Genomic DNA, 19,665 nt, shown 5'->3' on the forward strand with positions numbered 1-19,665 from the left:
TCTTGCCCTTCATGCTGCTTAACACTGTGTTCCTCCCCCATCTTCAGCTGATGAGAGCGAGGTTGCAACACTCACACAAAGGCATCATTCACTGCCCTGCTTACGTAACTCCACGCGAAAGCAACTGCGTTTATTCTCAGAGGTAAACACAACATTCTCTGAGGTTATGAATCTTAGTGTAAACGGTCTCATTCTGAACCAGAGTAGTTGTGCATCATATAACCTGCAGAAGTAAACCATTTGGTTCTAACAAACTGACGTCTGACCTCAGGGCAAGCGCTGCTACCTTTGTGCGTCATTGTGCTGCATCACGGCATTGTTCAACAGTGCACTTTACCCAGAATTCTTTAGAGATTACTCTTAATGGCTGGCAGAGGGAGACATCTGTCATCTGAACTAAGCAGACAGGACTTATCCAAGAACTATTTGAGTGCTTCATCTTTTGTTCTTTTTTTTCTTTTCTTTGGTCCACAATTGGCTCATTACAGAAATTTGCTCATCAAGGTCTAAGCAAAGGTATGCACTTTTCCTTGTGGCAGAGAGTCGGAGTACTGCGGGATTTTAGAAAACTAAGCAATTCTTGCTGCTCACCATTCTCAATTAAAGGATTTGGATGTTGACTGGTGCTCTTTCATGTTAATGACATTAATCCGGAGATCTGAAACCATTCAGCTGCACACGATTTCAAGATCATTTGTGATTTATAAATGTCACATCTGGAAGTGAGGTGTGCGCATGTTTTTTTGTGCATATACGTTCGTTCTCTGAATCACATGTGCGGATATTTGAGAAATGATCATAAGATCAAATGTAGGATGGTTTCTATATGCAATATTTTATAAATGAGGCCCCAGGTCGGTTTTAATAAGGTCAAGTGAGGTCAAGGATAGCAGGAGGACAAACAAGGCTAAATGCAACTAAAAAAGGGAAATGACCTTGTAACCTTTTTATATATAGTATTTCAATTCAACACCAGAGTGCTGGGTGACTTACTGACCTGTGGAGATTTTTAAAAATATTAGTATTAATATTCATTTTAAAAATACTCAACAATAAACATGAATGTCTTTCGAAGTGTCCTTTATTTATAGTAAGTAAACTAAATATTAGTTTACGAAACACTAACAAAATTATTTTAGTTTAACTTAAGTGAAAATGTTACTTAGCCTATTATAGCTTGTTTATGGTGAAAGTAAGTTGTAAAAAGCCAAATCAATTATTATATTGACAGATATTAAGTAACATGATGGCTTGTTGTTTAGACATGTTGTACATAATCTTTTCACTTTATATTAATGTTTTGTCTATTTTTGATTAATAAAATGTATGGTCTGAACTATAAATATAAATTTCATGGATGTACATAGCTTATCTATTTATTTATTTAAAATCAAAAGTAGTGTCCAGTCAACGCTAGCTAAACTAAGCAGATGCCAACATGATATTAAATACTGGCCAATAGGCTGGTAAATTACACATTTGATGTTATGCATTTTATGGTCTGTTTTCATTCAACTTACTGTATTATGTTTTTATGTACAGTTTGCATATCGTTGGGCCTACAAAAATAAATCAGTTCATTAAAGTGATATTAAAGACATGTTTGTTTGGGTTGCCATTGCCAATTGATGTCCAATGTAAAATCTGGATCCTGAAGCAAAACCATTTGAAACCATAGAGAAGGACAAAGACTTGATGTCAGACAAAGACTTCATATAGACCATCACAACAACTTTGGACCACAATGTTGTGACAAAAACAACTAACACAGACCAAATTTGCTCAAACATTAATTCAGAATGAGATTTTGCTTTTATTTTCTTAAATAATGCCAAGCAGACCTGGCATTTGCTGAAAGAAAAGCGATTCAAAAAGGACTGAAAAGTGGAAGTCTGTAAGCAACACAGAGGGGTTAGTTGGTCCATCTGCACAAGAGCCTCATTTCATGACACAACACTGATGTCTGTTTCTTGGCTCAGTGAGTCATCCCATTTTAGCTGTGTTGGCACAGTGCTGAGCTCTCGCTGTGTGGCTCTCTGTGTTAAGGCCACATGTGTCAAACTGAAACTCTTCCTCATGTTTCAGATTCAAAATCACTGGACCATTGTGCAGCAGTCATTAACACAAGCAAATGAAGGGTACATTTGCATGCATTTGTAGAATGACTGAACAAACAGCGACAGTCAGTGTGTGCACATACAGAAAACACAGATTTGTCAATGGCCACCTGCTCTAATATTGGCAAAGCAGGAATATTGACCCAAAAGTTTTGGTTTCATGTCTTTATTATTTACATTAACACCTAAGTTTTTATTTATTTATCTCTAGTTCTCCAGTCAAATCAGCATAATTTAGAACTAAACACACTTGCGATTACTCAAATGTACAGCATATGAAAATGAAAGCATAACTAAATCAAACTAACAGTGTGAAGTCATTTTACCAATGTGTCCTGGACAATGAAAAGTGTATGCCACATTGATAAATTATCTCAGAGTAACAGGGTTATATAGCACAATTTAAATACATTACTAATATTTTATCCTTCAGTGCTCTTCAGTGCTCCAGTTGATGGAAGTAACGCACCAAAAACCTGAGCCGCCATTGAATTGTCTCCAAAAAATAATGCCATATGCATAAAATCTTAAAATCAACATGAAACGTAAGTTATGACATATATCCGGCTTCTCGAACAAGAAAAAATGAAGAGCTATACTTGATTTTGTTCATCAGGAATTGATTTGATCATTGTGGTGGGGTATTGCTGTGATCTCATATGAGTGACAGGTTGTCCCGCCCTCACGCCATTAAACACATCATCAGAGAAGAGATTTCATTGCAAGAGGGAGAGAGGAAGTTATTTTGATTAAACATAAGATGAAACTTGAATTGAAAAAATAAGTAATAGTAATAATGATAACAATGTACATGGATAAATCATTTATGATAAATAAGGCAATATCCCGTAAAACCCTAAGCCTATTTATTTTCTTTATGCAAAAATGAAATATATATATATATATAGGTTATATTTTTTTTATTTATTTTTTTTCGAGAGAGAGAGATTTGGGGTGAAGTGTGACTTGGACATCTTAGCCAACTTCGTGACACTGTAGAGGTATTGAGATCTCTTGCATTTGGGCTCTTGAGCATAACACTAAACCCCAAGTATCTCCCACAGGGTCTACAGCATTTGTATTCCAGTTAGTGTATATTAATAAGCTTTTGTATAAAAAAAAGTGTAAGTGCTAAATTACAAAATAACTACCACGCAGTGAATGAAACACAGGTGCAGGTATTGGTTTGCTGTGCTGAGACGTCAGCATGATTAACAGTATTATGCTGATCTCTAGTGCAAGAGCTGGGAACTGCAGGATTTTCCATCATACTATTTTCCTTTTTTTAATGTTTTTTTAATGTTGTCTCCAGGTACAGTTCTTGCAAAGGATCAAAACATTTAATCGTTTTAAATCGACATCACTGGACACTGCATCAAATTAGATATATTTTTTAACATAGTCTACAGTAGTCTATTGAAGAAATCTTAGCCTAAACTACTCTGCAATTTTTCAAAAGGAATTATGTAGGCTATATAAGATATTAATGCTACTCGACTGTAACCTCGTGGAATTATCCAAAAGCTGACCAAGGAATAAACTAAAGCTGACAATATGATTAATTGAATTGTCATTGCAGACTCAGCTGAACAGAGGGCAGCTGATATTATTTAATATGATCTGATATTGTTTGGACTGCAGGGGGCCAGATCATCATTTTATATATATAAAAAAAAAAACCTATGAGTAAGCAATAAACAAACAAACAAAACAAAAAAACCCCGATAATTTACTATAATTGTTAGGTTTTTTAATTATTAGTAACTAAAAGTCAAATTAATATGAGCCAGTTTAATAAATTATTGATGAAACCTTTTCAAATCTTCTTTAAATCTCTGATAAAAATTAATTAAAATAACATTTATTTATGATAAAATATTTAAAAAGAATCGCTAGCTCTCCAGTCAAATCAGCATAACTAATAACTAAAGACTTACGAGAAGATAAACTTTTGTTCAACTGGTCAGCATATGGAAATGAAAGGATAATGAACTTCGGAAAAAAAATGTAAGTCAAACTTACAGTGCAAAAAGTTATTTTAACAATGGTCCAGGACAATGAAAAGTATATACAACATTATTAAACGAGCTGTAACATAACAGAATTTAAATACATTACTAATATTTTAATCCTTTCTTCTGTGCTCTTCGGTGCTCCAGTTGGTGGCAGTAACGTAAAAACCTGTCAGTGAACCGCCATAAAACCCAAGAAGAAGTAGAGGCGACCAACCCCAACTGACGTGATTTCCGAATCTTCTTTCTTTAGCTCGAGGACCATCGTGCGAACAGTAGCTTCTATGTTGTCTCTTTTAAGGTGAGGTTTGGGTGTCAGAACATGTATATAACAATAGATTATTTACTGATCATCTCAATATGTATTTTTTTAATCTGTACATTATAATGCAGTAGTCGTACGTTATTGTTAAGACTGTTTTTATGCATGTTTGTATTCAATGTAATAATTAAGTTAACTATTCTTGTCTGTTAGTAACTGTAACATTACTACAGATTGTAGTAGCATTTTTTTTTCTTAACACAACTGGGTGATTTTAAATGTTTAATGAACACGTGGTCACAAGGGTCCACGTGTGGATACGAATTCAGATTTGTTTATTACTTAAATCTATTTCAACATTTGTGTAAAATTCTCTGCATTAGGTATCCATTTTTAAACAGAGTTTTTAGCAATTTAGGGTGGTAATTAATGTGAAGCATAAAGCGCTAAGATGCATGATGTGTTGTCGTGCAGGCTGATCAGCGAGGTTGAGTCTGAAGTGACTCATGTCTTTCCTGTATGTCTGCTAGATGGACATGGGGTGGTTTGAGGCCGTGTTGTTTACCCCCTACAGCATGGTTATAGAAACCCCAGACAAGCTATGTTACAACACGTGCTCGAGGGTCTCAATAGCTGCATGTCACATTTTCTTGAGAAACGTACTGAAATGGTCTTTCTCTTGCAGCATAATGCCATTTCCCTGAAGTCCTCCTAGAACGTTCATTTTGCCACCTTAAAGGATGGGTATTGGCCATGAGTTTGGTGCCATCTAAGAGATGTTTCTATCACAGCTGCTGCAAGAAGGAAGTAAGTCTGGTCAACACACATTTAAGACCGTTCAATGCGACAGTTTATACTGTTTTAGTTAAACTCGGTATGTTCTCTGTAAAAGAGAAGAGTCATTGCAGGCTCTCCAGCGAGGTTGAGTCATTGTGACTCTTGCCTTTCCTGTGATGTCTGCTAGAGAAATTTGAGGTGGTTTGAGGCCTGCTGTGTTTCCCTTCCCAGCATGGTTATATAGTCTTCGAACAGTTAAACTAGCGGTCTATAATCTTATGGTGAGAAATAATCTTGCTTCATGTAAATATTCATATTTCTTTTACAGGAAGAAGCCCCTTCTTTGATGAGGTGTTGATCACATGTTCATTTTGAGTAAGGCAAGATCTAATAGATTAGTGAATATTGCACACTGGATTGCCAAACCTTTATATATATATATATAAATATAAATATTAAGGAATGGTTTTTTTCCAGAGGATTTGATGCTTTTAAACTGTTTTGGATGAAAATATTCAGTTAAATAAAGAGGATTTTCTTTTAAAGAAATCAACCATTGTTTCTGTGTTTGTGTTTGGTAGAATGAAAATATTCAGAGATGTTGTGAGGCGTGTATAACGGGTTGACTGTATATTACTCCAGCTTATTACGTGGCTATTTGCCACAAGTAAATAATTGGAAATTAAATATTAATTGGTGTTGATTAACCTGCTTTTAATCAACTCAAAGCTCCTGCAAATTGAAGCAGTTCTTAGCAAATTAATTGTGGTTAGTGTAACTTAACCGATTTTCAACCCACTTTGTAGTGTTCAAAAATATAGATTTTTTTCCTGCAGTATCTCTCCACCGATTTCTGATGTGCTTTCTCTGTCTCTGACAGCGTTGATGCACACCAACTCACACGTCTTATTCGCTCTGTTACGGGGCCTGAAGTCTGGCATAATGTTCTCATTCCCTCAGGTTTCATGCTCACCCAAAGTGCACATGCTTAAAACTGCGCCTCACACAGCTTGCGGGTACTATGTTGAGCTTTTGTTTAAACGTTCAATTACACACAAATTTGTCAAAATGCCTGTCTTGGCGAGTATTCACATAAACGCAGTTGTTTTAAGTCTGATTTATACTTCTGCATCCAACCTACTGCATAGCCTGACGTGCACCTCTCCTAAAAATTTTACGCGTTAATTCTACACATCGCAAGCACTGTCTACTAGAACCCCTCCCTCAGGTAATATCTGCTAGAGTCGCATTTTGCTTACATTTCTGCTTGTGGATTGATGTATACTACTACTTAAGAACTTTAATCCTTTAAGTGTCACCCATCCCCCCCCCCCCACACTTTTTTTTTTTGAATAAACATGAAAATGCACATTCCAAACTAAAATTGTTATATTTCAAGAATGCTATGGGATACAGATGTAAGATTGGTCTTGGTTTAAAGGTGCTCAAAGCGATGCCACGTGTTTTTTAGGCCAAAACATTTTTTGTCACATACAACAAACATCTCCTCACTATCCGCTAGTTGCCTGTCACCTGAACACACAGTAAAAAAATACGGTCTCTTCAGACACCCCAGGCTCCACAAATGGCAACAAAAACAAACTGGGCTTATCCGCACCTCGAAACATAACAAACTGTTCCAGCCAATAACAGATAAGAAGGGATTCGGGGGTTAGTGCGCTGATGAGGAGGAGAGAGGGTCTAGCTAGCCTTCGTTTTGTTTGACAATACTTTAAACGTCAACAAGAAGTGATGTCACCCGACATACATTTTTTGTTTATGAAAATGTACAATGTAAAATTAATTCATATTTTATATAAAATATATTTTTTCAAAACATGGACTATAAAACTGCGACAAATCAAAGCCAAAAATCTGAAGAAGTTGTTACAAATTTTAGGTTGATCTCTCAAAAATATAGCTTTCAGTAAGATTTTGTTTGGGCACAGTACCAAACTTTTTCACTTTGTGATAACCAGACTCCATTACTACCCATATAAGGGCGCCTCCATTTCCATATGTGGTTTGAGTGATCTAAACAATTATTTCCACAATTTTCTTACAATTTATGAAGTAGACATCCAATTCAGAAGTAGTATGGGAAGTTTGGAAGATTTTGAAATGAATTTAACCTCTAATAAACACATAAAAATAACACACATGTGCGTTATAGCTCGCTGACACATCACAAATGATGAATCTATTTTTTTCTGTATATTTAAAACATTTGCAGAACTTTTCCTGACACAAAAAGTTGAATCAATGTTATATTTTGAACTCCAGGCATGAAAACAAACTTAGGTTAGGTTTCTACCATTCTTTCAGGATTTTTCATGTTCATTGCCATTTCAAAATAAGGTCTGAACACTTCTTGAGGAGTATGAAAATATTTTTGTTACAAATTGAGAAATTACGGCTCCTCTAATTTATTTAGTAAATCTAGAGATTCTAAGCTTTCAAATGATCTATAGTTTGTCAAGATTAGTTTAGGTTTAGTATAGGATATTACTGTTTTAAATATGTAATGACTGGTGACACTTCCTCTTCAAACTTTTCCTTTTAAGTTAACTTTTCCAACATTTATTTTCCACTGGCACAATTTTAAACAGTAAAATTAATATAATAAAAATAACAGCATAATGCCGTACTTTTACAGTAGGCCTATACTTAAAACTACGGCAGCTAGCCTACTGTGGTATAAAATACAGAAGCTTACTGGCTATTTGTTACCAGTATGTTACTGTTGATTTTACATTAAATTATTTACAGTGTTGGGTAGAAATCGTTCTCTCTCTCTCCTGCCCAGAGGACCACGTATTTAGGGGTTGTATGATTCTGTCACAATGGGGGCACAGCTGTGTCCCATCTTCAACGCCCTGAGCAATTTCAGGCTAGGTCAGGAAATTACTTTTCATCACTTTCAAAGAATTCTATCTTATGGCAGCTGCGTCCATGGTGATGCCTATGGGCCTTTTGCACATGCAACTGGGGGGCGGCCACCACCAAGCAAACAATGTCACACTGGGTATTTGCTCTAGCCTACGAGGTGAGCGGTCAAGCTTCACATGTAGGAGTTAGGGCTCATTCTACCAGGAGGTTTGCTTCCTCCAAGGCTTTGTCAAGGGGAGCCCACTTGCAACATGTGGCAGGGTGGTCCTATCTGCACACATTCATTAGATTTTATGAATGAATGAGGCATTTATAGGGTGCTTTTGATATGTACTACTGTACACCCAAAGCGCTTTACAATCATGTCGGGGTCTCTCCTCCACCACCACCAGTGTGCAGGGAATGTTGCCAGGACACATTTATAGTTTGGATGTTTGTGCTACTCCGGAGTCCGGACTCACAAGTCCTTGAGTCGACATCCCAAACTCATGTCTGAGAGCTTTCTCTTGTTCACGAACACACACTACACAACTTTGAGGGGTCCAGACATTTCCCAGTGTTGCAGCGTTGGTATTCTCGTTCCCATAGCGCTATGAGCGCAGCATTGTGAGTAGTTTTTAAAAGGGAACATCTCCGGTTACTTGACTGAAACACCGTGTCCTAACTACACATTTATCGTGATAAAAGGTATCTTTTCCATGTTAACCAGAGTTTTTGTCCCAGCCGTGCCACGGCTTTCTATTTTTCTGCGACGTCGCGGCTGGAACAACTAACACAAAGTGTGGCAATGATAATCTCAAATACTGTTTATGTGCTTTATTTAATATTAAAAGCATGCAATGTGACTTTGAATATCATTTAGTGATCCCAGCTTTGTAACTGTAAAAGCAACAATTGATAATTCACCTCAGATCTTGAAATGAAACAAATGAAAACAAGAACGTTCAAATTGTGAACAAACAAGTGTATTTTTTGTCAAAGATTGTTATTAATAATGTTTAAATGGTGTAATATTTGTGAATTTGATCATGTACCCTAGCCTACTTATCCATTTTCTTGAGAGTGCCATCAAGATATACTCTCTGGTGCTGTCCACTTGTAGTGAGATTTGGACTGTTCTGATTTGGCTGTGGGTTTTGATTGATTTTGCCGCATCTGCAGTCGCGTCGCATCTAGTGTGGACAGACAAATTATTTGTTGCTGGAATCTCATGCATCGCTTCTGGTTAGAACAGGGTGTTACTCTGTCCCCTTAAAAAGCGGCAACGAGAAGTTGTGCTGCATGGGGGCGTGTGATCAGACATCTCTTCAGACAAAGTGATACCTGAGGGCGCACCTGAACACGTCTATTTACAGCTTCTCACGAGCACACATTCCAATGGCGTCATCGTCAGAGGTTATTTAAAGCCAAGTTACTTGGTGTGGAGTGCCGTAGTGCCACGTCTTTAAAATTCGAACACATTTTCTATGAGTGTAGGCTACACACACCGGCGGCGTCTGTCCGCGGCGCCCAGCTGCGGCACCTTGTTCAAAATTCTGCCACGCAACATAGTTACATAGTTTTATATCGAAATTTACATTACATTTCAAATCGTCATTAATATACTGACTTTACCCTGTGCTGCATAAATTTAGTTTTACATTCATTCACAGAAATCAGTTGCGGATGTTATCGGATTTTCAGGTGAGATTCTCAATTCATTCGGTTAACGGACGCTCTGAGGTAAAGTGTTCAGACTGCAGACTTCTAGACTACTTCTTTATTATTTTAACAGTTAGGTTAAACTAACCAAGAGCAAAATAAAAATGTGTGTATATCAAATGATAAAAATGTTGTGTTTTTTATCAGTTGTATTACATTTTTGTTCCAGAAATCCACCCTACTGCTGGAATCAATCTTACTAAAAAGTACAGAACACAAACTGACATTTTGATCCAGATGAAAACCAAGATTGGATTTTGTGATCTAATCCGATTTCAGAAAACTATTTTGTTCTTTTAAACGAACTATTTTCAAGATTTGATCCAATCTGATAATCTGAAATCCAATCATTACTTTTGAACAACTGGGCCCAGGGTTCTACTGGTGGCTTCTTTTACACAGCACCCTCTAGTGGTGGTTAGGTAAAACCAATATAACAAATTTTACAGTGACCTCTGTTATTCATTAAAACTATTAAACTACATTTCTGAGATCAATGAGTAAGCTGGGTCTTCACATCTAGTTTTTAATTTATTTAATTTATTTATTATGTTTTAGAGAGAGAACTTATAGGTCTACAACATGTTTGTTACGTAGCCTACATCTGTGAGTAGCTTTTTTTCCTGATTGTTTATGCTGGTGGGTTGTATTTTTATTAATTTATTAATAGTGGAGTTTATAGTTTTTTATAATTTTCCCTTTTTTATTTTATCTGGGCCTATATCCTTAATTGTAAAGGATGAAATGTTCCACCTTTTTCTTTGTCATTCAATTCGAGGCACGATTGATACAGCTTTATAGATTAGGACTATAAATAATTATCAGAGATCATTAAAGAGTTAGCTAATCTAAAATCTTTTTTCTTTTTTTCTTCTTTTTTTTGCGCGCGGGCGGGTACGCCCCCTTTTTTCGGTGGAGACATCTGAGCACTGAGCAGTTTCACTTTCACTTAAGAAGGACGGCCGTCTTTCTTTTCTTTCTCACCCTTGCAAACGTATGGTACGGGTTACGAAGTTTAAAATAGTCTATATCACCAATTGCTCTACATTTATTGTTAAATTACATTGCATTTAATGTCATGTTGGAACGCTAGTTGTCAAATACGTTATCTACGTTTGGTACTCCACTAAGAAAGCTACAAAGGTATCTAACAACTTTCTGTTTCACTTATCTTGGGAGTTGTATTTTGTGAATTACGCAGAATCCGAGAAGCAACCAGTGCTTGATAGATACAGTATAGTTGCCAGTAGTAACAAAATTCTGCAATGCAAACAAACTCGCTCTCTTTTAGCAAGCCGTGAGTGAAGAGAACGAATGACCTTATGGGGTGAATGTTTTACATTTTCCACGCAATTTAGTCCTGTTTTATTATTGTTATATTTATTATTATTATCATTACATTATTATTTTTTATTATTAATTCACTTCTACATTACTGTACAAATGTATTCATTATTTTTTTTCTTACATGTATTTACGTATTCATATTTTTAGTTGTTGCCATGTTATTCATGGTGTTTATATATTTTTTATTCTTTTTTTTCACCCTATATGATATTGAGTTGTGGCTTTCAAGTTCAGGCATAGCATTCAAGCCCTTATCTAGCATTTTTAAGCAGATTTAGTCTTCTAGGTGTAGACACCTACATCTACATTTTAAGCATATTGCCACTAGAAAGAAACATATTGGTTATTTTCGTGTTGTAATGACTTATAATCGGTAATGTCCTCCCCAAATTATTATTATTATTTTTTTTTTAGTTTTAAGATGGCCATGAATGAAATGGTTATTGAAGTGAATGGGCTCCCGGACAACTACCCCGCAAATATGATGATTGATAAATTAACCATGCACTTTCTGAGACGCAGTAACAAAGGAGGAGATGTTTTAACAGTGATTTATCCAACCTACAACAAAGGCCAGGCTTATGTAGTCTTTGAATCAGCTGAAGGTATTGCCTTGATATTTTGTTCTCTAAGTTTATCTTATTGTGAAGCGTCCTTGAGCTTGGTAAAGGCGCTATATAAATTAAACATATTATTATTATTATTATTATCTAAGTTTAACATCATATTCCATGGCCAACATTTCTTTTTTTTTATCCATTCAATGTCTTAGTTCCAGGAGTCTTGCAACACACTCATGTTTTGATTTTGGAGAGTCAGTTTTACCCACTGGACATTAAAAAGGTGCATCATCCTCAGGTAAGACACTTCATTGGTGAACCTCACTGAATCATACAGAATTATGCCACTTACAATTTTATTTAGTATACAGCATTTCTCCAATAATCCAGTCACAGCAAATTCATCGCCATTCTCCCAACATCTCGTTTTCTCATTGAATAGTTATGCACAAACTAAATAAATAACAACCCAATAGTGTGACATGGCAAAGGTATTTCCTTAACATGCTTTTGTTCATATTTTCTCAGCTGGATATGCCAGCCGAAGCAATCCTCGATCTGAACATGTTCTCCAGTCACAGCAAAATCCAAGAACTTCTCCATAGCCATGGCTTTCAGATGTCAAAGATCAGCCCAGGACAGCTGCAATTGGAGGGTTCCTTTCTCAAGCTAAAACTTGTTTATCCCAAACTCGTGCAGTTTCTGGCTCTAGAAACCCTCCCTCAAAGAGGAACACCTTCGCATTGCACTAATGGCTACTCCTCTGACTCTGTCTCCAGAGCTGAAAAAAGTGACTTCAGGCCCAGTCACAATTATGGCAACTCAGTGTATTCCGAGGGCAGAAGCACATCTTCAGGAATAACCTCAAGATCCCCAGAGTCCCAATACAGACTCTTGCAGAATGCCTCTCTACTGCATGGAAGCTCTAGCACAGAAAGTCCCTTAAGCAGTCCCTCCAGGATCTATCAGGATTCCCGAACAAGCGTTCAGCAGCAGAATCCCTCGTCTCTCAGGCAAACTGAGGTTTCCATCCCTGTGGAACTAGATGTGTGGGAATACATAAACCTCTTTAAGGAAGATATTATAAACAAAATTAAATCAGATCACCAAACTCATATTAATCATAAAAAAGAATCAGAGGTTGTTATGGTTAAACTCTCGGGAGGAAACTTTAGGGAAACAGCTAAAGAATTGTCTGAATTGATGGAGAAAATCACTGTATCTCTACGCACACAAGAAATAGACCTGAATGTATGTGACAAAAGTCAGAAAAGAGACATTATCCAGAATGCTTACAGATTCCAAAAGATTTATGACGTTTTAATTAGACGGGAAAATAACGTTATAAAAGTAGTGGGGTCATCAAAAGACAGTTATGATGCAAAGCAAAAGCTTCTTGGACTGGATGTTGACATTGCACTGCCTAAAGGCATGAAGAGGAACATATTGAGACGCAGCAGCTCTTTGCCAAGACAAAAAACAAGGTCCAAAATGGAGAACCTAGACGTAGATCAGATTCCTGCTGACAGTAGCTCATCTGCCTCACATTCCCAAAAGGACCATCAATTGCAGCAAAAAGTTGAACCGGAAAGAGGTCGCCAGTCCTCTAAATCCACTGCACAACGAAGGTCACAGAGCAGCTCACGATTACAACACAAAGATCAAAACCAAGAACCATCAACTTCTGTTCAGCAGGATTTGACTCCCTCTAGTGGAGTTCAGACATCTAAACAAGGGCCAATTCCTACATTTAAAGCTCCTCTAATGCCTGATAAAAGAAAAAACCCTTTCAAAATCAAAATTTTCAAAATGTAAAATGGTATGAAGCCCTCATTGAAAAACAGACTTTAAGGCCGTGTGTCCACCAAAGCGTTTTTTCACGCAGCTGGCGTAAAATTCCAATTGTTTTCAATGGGAGCGCCACGTTTTTTAAACGCCATGAGCGTAACGAGGCGCTGAGCGTGTATTTAACGTTCAAGCGCTGAGCGCCAGGCGTTTTTTACTGGTCGCCGAGAGTTGAAAAATGTTCAACTTTGGGTAAAACGCTGCGCTCATCACTGTCACTTTTTACACAGCCGTCCAATCACAGTGGAGGAGGGGCGGGACAAATACAACACGACCAACTGTCACAACATTCTTTCTGTACAATGACATCAACCAGCAGAGCTAACCGAACAAAATGGATGAAAAATACATTTTTAGTATGAAACAAAATTATCTGCGAAATCAGTTACAAGTAAACTGTGCTGCGGATATTCTGTATCATAGCAACGAATCGTCTCAACTGAAAAAACGCAGTGCTGCCAAAACGCTCTCAAGCGTCCACAGCTAGGCGTTTTCAGCAGAGCGTCCAGCGTTTTCAGCCGGCTAAAAACGCTTTGGTGGACACACGGCCTAAGACTTTTTAGAATTAAATTGGTCAGACACTTTTAAGAAAGTGATGGGACTGCACTGTACTGATGGTTCTATTTCTAATCACATGTATTCACATAATACTGGGTTCAGTACAAAATCGACAGCAACTGTGTCACAATGTTGATTACCATGAAAATGAGTTTCAGCTTTTCTTTAAAAAACAATCTTAAATTACAATGGAAGTGAATGGGGCTCACTATTTCAATATAACCACAAAACATTGCTTACCAATGTTTTATGTGTATATAATAGATCATAATAATTAATAATAGAATAAACAATTTCAGTGCATTAAAAAATATTAGCTTTACATAGGCTATCTGCTTTTAAACCCTCAACAAAAAAAAGGGGCCCATTCACCTTCATTGTAAGAGCCCCACAGTAATATAAATTAAGAAAACATTTAATGGGATGAATAAACCAGTGTTAGGTGCTTCTACATCAGTGTTTTTCACCTATCATTTCTCTCTGATTTCAGGGATAAGTTATTGGTAGGGTTAGGTTTAGGGGTTGGGGATAGGGATAGATCTGCAAAATCAGGACGTGCGTATTAAACCCCTGAAATATTCCTCTAAATTGCACTCTCTCAAAATCACATCTTTTTCTTTGTAATTATTGTTGCATATGTGATAAGGAAAATGAGCATATACATGTAACTTCTAGTATTTCCTGCCCTACATTATATTATATGTCTATACATGTCTATTATATTTGTAGTATTTCCATTCTAAGTTCAGTTTCATTACCATGGTGACTCGATGAGGAAGTGTCTTTTTCTGCATTCTACAGGAAGTGAGGCTGGCCTTGTGGTTGACTTAGGGGCTGAGCACCTCCCTGTCAGGAAGAGAGAAAAAATGAAACTCATCCTTTTGTGTCAAAAAAGTTAGAATGTAATATAGAAATACACTAATGTGCAGAGTTCCTTTGTTTTTACTTATGATTTAAAAAGCACTGTTTTTGATTTGACTGGTTTTATATAGCCTAGTATTAATGGAGAATGTGTTTTTTCGAGTATTTCTATCAGATGGAGTTTTCTGTCATATAAAAATCCCCCATGTGTTTTTTTCTTTACCTGTGGTCTGCTATTTAAGAAATTCCACAGCAGTCATTATGATTCTTTGGTTGTTAATATTCTTTTTAGGCCTTTAAATGATTATTTTAGGCATCACTGTAATGTGGACAAATATGGATTAATTATCTGTAAAGTTTGCAATAGTTGTACATTAAGTACTGTGACTACTGACTCAACTCATTCTCTGATTTCCACTGTTCTCAAACTATTGTAATCGCATACACATACCTTACAATAAATGGAATTACCAAAAATATTCATTTTTAATGGTCTATCATGGTTTCATGTATAAAAGTTGGATAAACTGACATAACATTTAAACAAAGTTTTGTCATGGGTCTGAACTTTCAGCTATTAAATGACCTACCTTTAAAATTAAATACATTTATTGTAGATTCTTCAGTGCTATGGTCACCAATTATACACTACCATATTAAATGAACAGAATTTTTAGTATTACATTGCTTTAATAGCATGCGATTTGTAATACTGTGAACGACATGTTAATTTGGTTTGTTTCACTAATGATTGGTATCAAAACTGCTCCCGGCACCCCTTTATTTCACCATAAATGGTATGCTGTGTATCCTTTCCTGTCTGTCTGTATCTTGTTGGGTCCTGGTTTTTATAGTTGTGTGTGGGTTTTGCAAGAATGGTACAGATCCAAGATTAGTGTGTGTGGGCAGCATAAGCTCAGACTATGTGAAAGATCTAGTTCTTGACAGTAGTCAATGATCCACACTCCCTCAGAGGAAGAGGGTGGGCTTTCGGAAATGCCATTCATCCTCTTATTAGATAGTGATCTAATGTCTTACAACTTATTTTAATGAATGCACAATTTTGAACTAAACAACACTGTAAAGTTTAAAAGGCCAAACAGTGTGTTTTGTCTTTATACTCCATTTGCACTCTGCAATGACTCAAAACACACGGTGAAGGTAATTAAAAAGGAGTTAAGTTAAGTTAAGGTTTTATTGTGGTTACCGTCAGGGCCATGAGCTCACCCACAAGGGTAGCTCATGAAGATGCTAAAAAGACTTGTGTTTAAAGATAATTCCTTCCCCCATGTGAATAAAAATAAACATACATATGCAGATGTTGTCTTGAACAGGATGACATGCTGAAGCCTGCAGACCGCAGTTGTCACTGACTTCACTTACCACAGTCTCAGATCATGCAAAGACCAAAACGTAGGCCACACCCATTGCATATTTGTCCCCTCTACCGGCTTCGAGAGGTCGACAGTCAGTCCTCGGTTTCTGTGCCTTTCTCATCACCTTCCACTTTTCTCTCCATCCATTTGTCCTTCAGATAGACTCCTGCAGGGATGGCGGAGCTGGAGGGTTTGGAGTTCGGAAAGTCAGACTTTGTGCTTCTAGACGAGGTCACTATGGAGCAGTTTATGGAGAATTTGAAGTTAAGGTAAGACAGAACAGTTTTTACACTAAGTGGTGGTGTGTAAAGAGACTCGATGGACATTACAGCCTATATTTGAAAGAACCTGATAAGACAACAGTAAACAAGGCCTTCAAAAATTGATTGTTAACTCATTAACTCATTTTGGGAGCTCTGAAGCTGTGATAAAGTCATTTTTGTTTGTAGAACTTGCCCTTAAGTATGTTTCACTGTCAAAAGCGAGTAATTGAAGTCTTTTTGTAAGGTTTTATTGTCTTTGATTTTGACCACTCCCTTCTTGGTAGAAAAAAATGCTGTGACAAGAAAAAGGTTCTAGAGGAAAGAATGTGTCATATTATTTTTGACTTTCCCGCTCATAGCTGAGATATTAAGTCGCTAACATCAACAGCTTGATAGACATAACAAGAAAAAACTAATCTTATCATGTCTTACAACAGCTGATCATGATCAGCCAGTTGAATCTTAGCAGTTCTGATGATGAAATCAAGTTTCTAGTTCTCCTTTCCTTTAACATGCAGCATTTGCTTCATCTGTGATCTGTGATGTCATTGGTTAAATTGGGTAGAATCAGATGTCAGACCTTTTCACAAGACTCTTTATGAGTGTGGTGTTGCACACTTGTTTTGTCTGTCACAGATTCTAATGCCTCTGAAACACTAGAGGGGAAAAAAGAACTTGTCCATTCCTTGTCCTTTTGTGTGTTTAATCAGCTTTATGACCATGCCTCATGTGACTGTACCACAAAAAGTCACACAACAAAATATTAATACCTATATATTGGTAGGAAAGGCATCCTACCAATTGAATCCTTAGATATTACACTACTTTGTCGGAACTATTTGATTGTTGTGTTGAATATGCTTGTTTTGTATATAGAATTTATAAGCTATAATGACCAATAGATTTTAACTACGGACAGATATCTATGTATTTTAGCTGTACGCCATGAAAGACTAGTGTTTTAGTTGATATGCTTACTTAACCAAGATTACACTGTATTTTTTGTTTGAAATTCAGAAAGTGAGTCATGTTGAGCCCTATTGCACTTCCTGTTCTCACTTCCCAGCCCTGTATCACTTCCTGCTGAATATGGGCGTGCATTACATTGAGAAACATACATCAAGTTATGACACTTGTTTCCCCTTGCATAAAATGTTAATCCATCACATGGAGAATTGTATTATGGTATTTGATATCGAGGTGAAAAAGGTTATAAAATGGATGTGGTTATGATGTTTTAATATGTTAATCCTGACACAGAAACTGTCACAATTATTGATTAATTGTCTAATGGAGCTTATTCGATGTAATCACGGTTAAGAAATGCCATTAAATGTCATAATCTGGGAGGAAGTAAAGAATATTATATTATATTTATTATATTATATTATATTATTAATTTTAACAGCATTATCATATAAGTTTATCATATGGGCATATTTATTATTATTTTGATTATTATAGTATATGTTATTCCAAGTAAAAAAAAATATATATTAGACTTACACTGTAAGGGACATGATCAAAACAGACATTCACCAGTTTATGTTTTTCTTAAACCTCTGTATGATTTATGATTAATTGAATCCCACTTCACCTAACAGTAATACTCAACGCATTCATCGTTTGTTCTTTCATTTCTGTGTTCGGACACCAGGAACTAAACCAAACCAGCACATATGATGCTAACAATGAGTCTTGTTAAAGTTCTGTTTGACACCTGCATATTTTTCAAAGTACTGTTTGTTGTTTTCAGGTTTGAGAAGGGCCGTATCTACACTTTCATTGGAGAAGTAGTGGTGTCAGTCAATCCGTACAAACAGTTAGATATCTATGGGAAGGAGGTCATTGAGGACTACAGGGGCAGAGAACTGTATGAGAACCCACCTCACCTGTTTGCTGTCGCAGATGCCGCTTATAAAGCCATGAAGAGACGAGCCAAAGACACATGTATCGTCATTTCAGGTACAGCAGCAACTAAACACACTCACTGCTGAATAAATAAACAGACACTGGTGTTATGAACATTCCTCCAAGACACAGGGCAGAGGTCATTCATCCTTTTCAAAATGTCACAAATTCAATGATCAAAATAAATAAACAGGAGAAAATAGACCCAAGCCCAACAAAATGCACAAAGAAAGTATCTAATACTTAACCCTGTAAAGGCTAACAAATTAAATAACCATGCTAAAATATCATAAGGTATGTTTTTTGCATGCTGGGACCCGTATGGGATGCTGGTTGCTGGTCACCAACAAGGGAAGCAAAAGTTCTGGTGGACCAGCTACACCAGTTCAGTTTTGCTTGAGAAAAACATGATGGTTAACATGCTAGACCTGTATATACCAGTTCTAACCAGCATAGCAGCCTTGTCATCATAAGATGGTATTCAAATGCTTAGTTTAATGATCAAAACTATGTAGAGTTTATTGTGGGTGGGGGTGGGGGTGGGGGGGGCAAAACATATAATGCAATGCAATACAATGATGATTGAGAAATGTACAAAAGTCTGATGTATCATATATTTGATACAAACATTTTAACATGATTTTTCTAAAACATGATTGATGCCTAATCAAGTTAAGTTGCTTTAGTCCAGTAAGTGTTCATCTTGAAATATTACTAACAATATAAAAGTTATTCTTACATTTACTTTATAAAAAAAAGTAGTAAAAGTCGCGCTCGATCGGCCCAAAGTCCGGCACCCGACCAGCACGGAAGGGTTTTACGTGTTACTGTCTTTTCTCGTGTCAAAGTATTTTTGATTAAATTCAATACATTTTCTCATATGTATTAACTCATTATTTCATCTGACTCCATAAATGAAAAAGGTTTTATAATGATATCTGTGCATCATTAAATATAAGCAAATGTTTGACTATTCCTTTTAATTCTTTAATGAAAATAATACCAGAGTCCGTTAGAATAAAATCCAATGTTTACAATTTATTATGTCCGATAATTTCATAATCAGTTCAAAGATAATCAATACAAAACATCAAATGCTCTGGAATAAAGAGAAGAGATACAAACTCGACATTAGCATTATTATGATGCTGAGAGTCCCGACGGCTCTCAGCATTCACGGGCTGAT

At 36.5% G+C, this 19,665-nt stretch overlaps 2 protein-coding genes, 1 long non-coding RNA gene and 2 other non-coding genes across 5 annotated transcripts in view; all 5 read left to right on the forward strand.

Moving 5' to 3' along the window:
* The first annotated feature begins 4,377 nt into the window (after window positions 1–4,377).
* Window positions 4,378–5,613, forward strand: LOC143702647 (uncharacterized). Its single transcript, XR_013190483.1, has 3 exons — window positions 4,378–4,430; window positions 4,866–5,198; window positions 5,497–5,613. It is a non-coding gene; the product is annotated as an uncharacterized LOC143702647 (long non-coding RNA).
* LOC143702684 (small nucleolar RNA SNORA9) lies at window positions 4,860–4,991 on the forward strand. The gene has a single exon (XR_013190510.1). It is a non-coding gene; the product is annotated as a small nucleolar RNA SNORA9 (small nucleolar RNA).
* Window positions 5,294–5,425, forward strand: LOC143702686 (small nucleolar RNA SNORA9). The gene has a single exon (XR_013190511.1). It is a non-coding gene; the product is annotated as a small nucleolar RNA SNORA9 (small nucleolar RNA).
* Window positions 5,614–10,656: 5,043 nt separating the features above from the next.
* rbm43 (RNA binding motif protein 43) lies at window positions 10,657–15,743 on the forward strand. Its single transcript, XM_077196485.1, has 5 exons — window positions 10,657–10,901; window positions 11,520–11,710; window positions 11,878–11,963; window positions 12,194–13,520; window positions 14,065–15,743. The coding sequence occupies exons 2-4, from the start codon at window positions 11,527–11,529 to the stop codon at window positions 13,478–13,480; spliced, it is 1,557 nt and encodes a 518-aa protein (XP_077052600.1). The 5' UTR covers window positions 10,657–10,901; window positions 11,520–11,526; the 3' UTR covers window positions 13,481–13,520; window positions 14,065–15,743.
* Window positions 15,744–16,203: 460 nt separating this feature from the next.
* myo1g (myosin IG) overlaps window positions 16,204–19,665 on the forward strand; it is a 51,385-nt gene continuing 47,923 nt past the window's right edge. The window contains exons 1-2 of the mRNA XM_077196482.1: window positions 16,204–16,574; window positions 18,325–18,533. Of these exons, the coding sequence (XP_077052597.1) occupies window positions 16,480–16,574; window positions 18,325–18,533 (304 nt within the window). The 5' untranslated portion in view covers window positions 16,204–16,479. The remainder of the gene's footprint in view (window positions 16,575–18,324; window positions 18,534–19,665) is intronic.

This window comes from Siphateles boraxobius, unplaced genomic scaffold (genome assembly GCF_051911475.1).
Source record: "Siphateles boraxobius isolate OS27281-9 unplaced genomic scaffold, OSU_SipBor_1 35, whole genome shotgun sequence".
Taxonomy (NCBI): Eukaryota; Metazoa; Chordata; class Actinopteri; order Cypriniformes; family Leuciscidae; genus Siphateles; species Siphateles boraxobius.

Coding starts and splice junctions, on each gene's coding strand:
- rbm43 (XM_077196485.1), top strand. CDS start 11,527: ATGGCCATGAATGAAATGGTTATTGAAGTGAATGGGCTCCCGGACAAC. Junction 11,711..11,877: donor AGTCTTTGAATCAGCTGAAG/GTATTGCCTTGA, acceptor TCAATGTCTTAG/TTCCAGGAGTCTTGCAACAC. Junction 11,964..12,193: donor AAAAGGTGCATCATCCTCAG/GTAAGACACTTC, acceptor ATATTTTCTCAG/CTGGATATGCCAGCCGAAGC.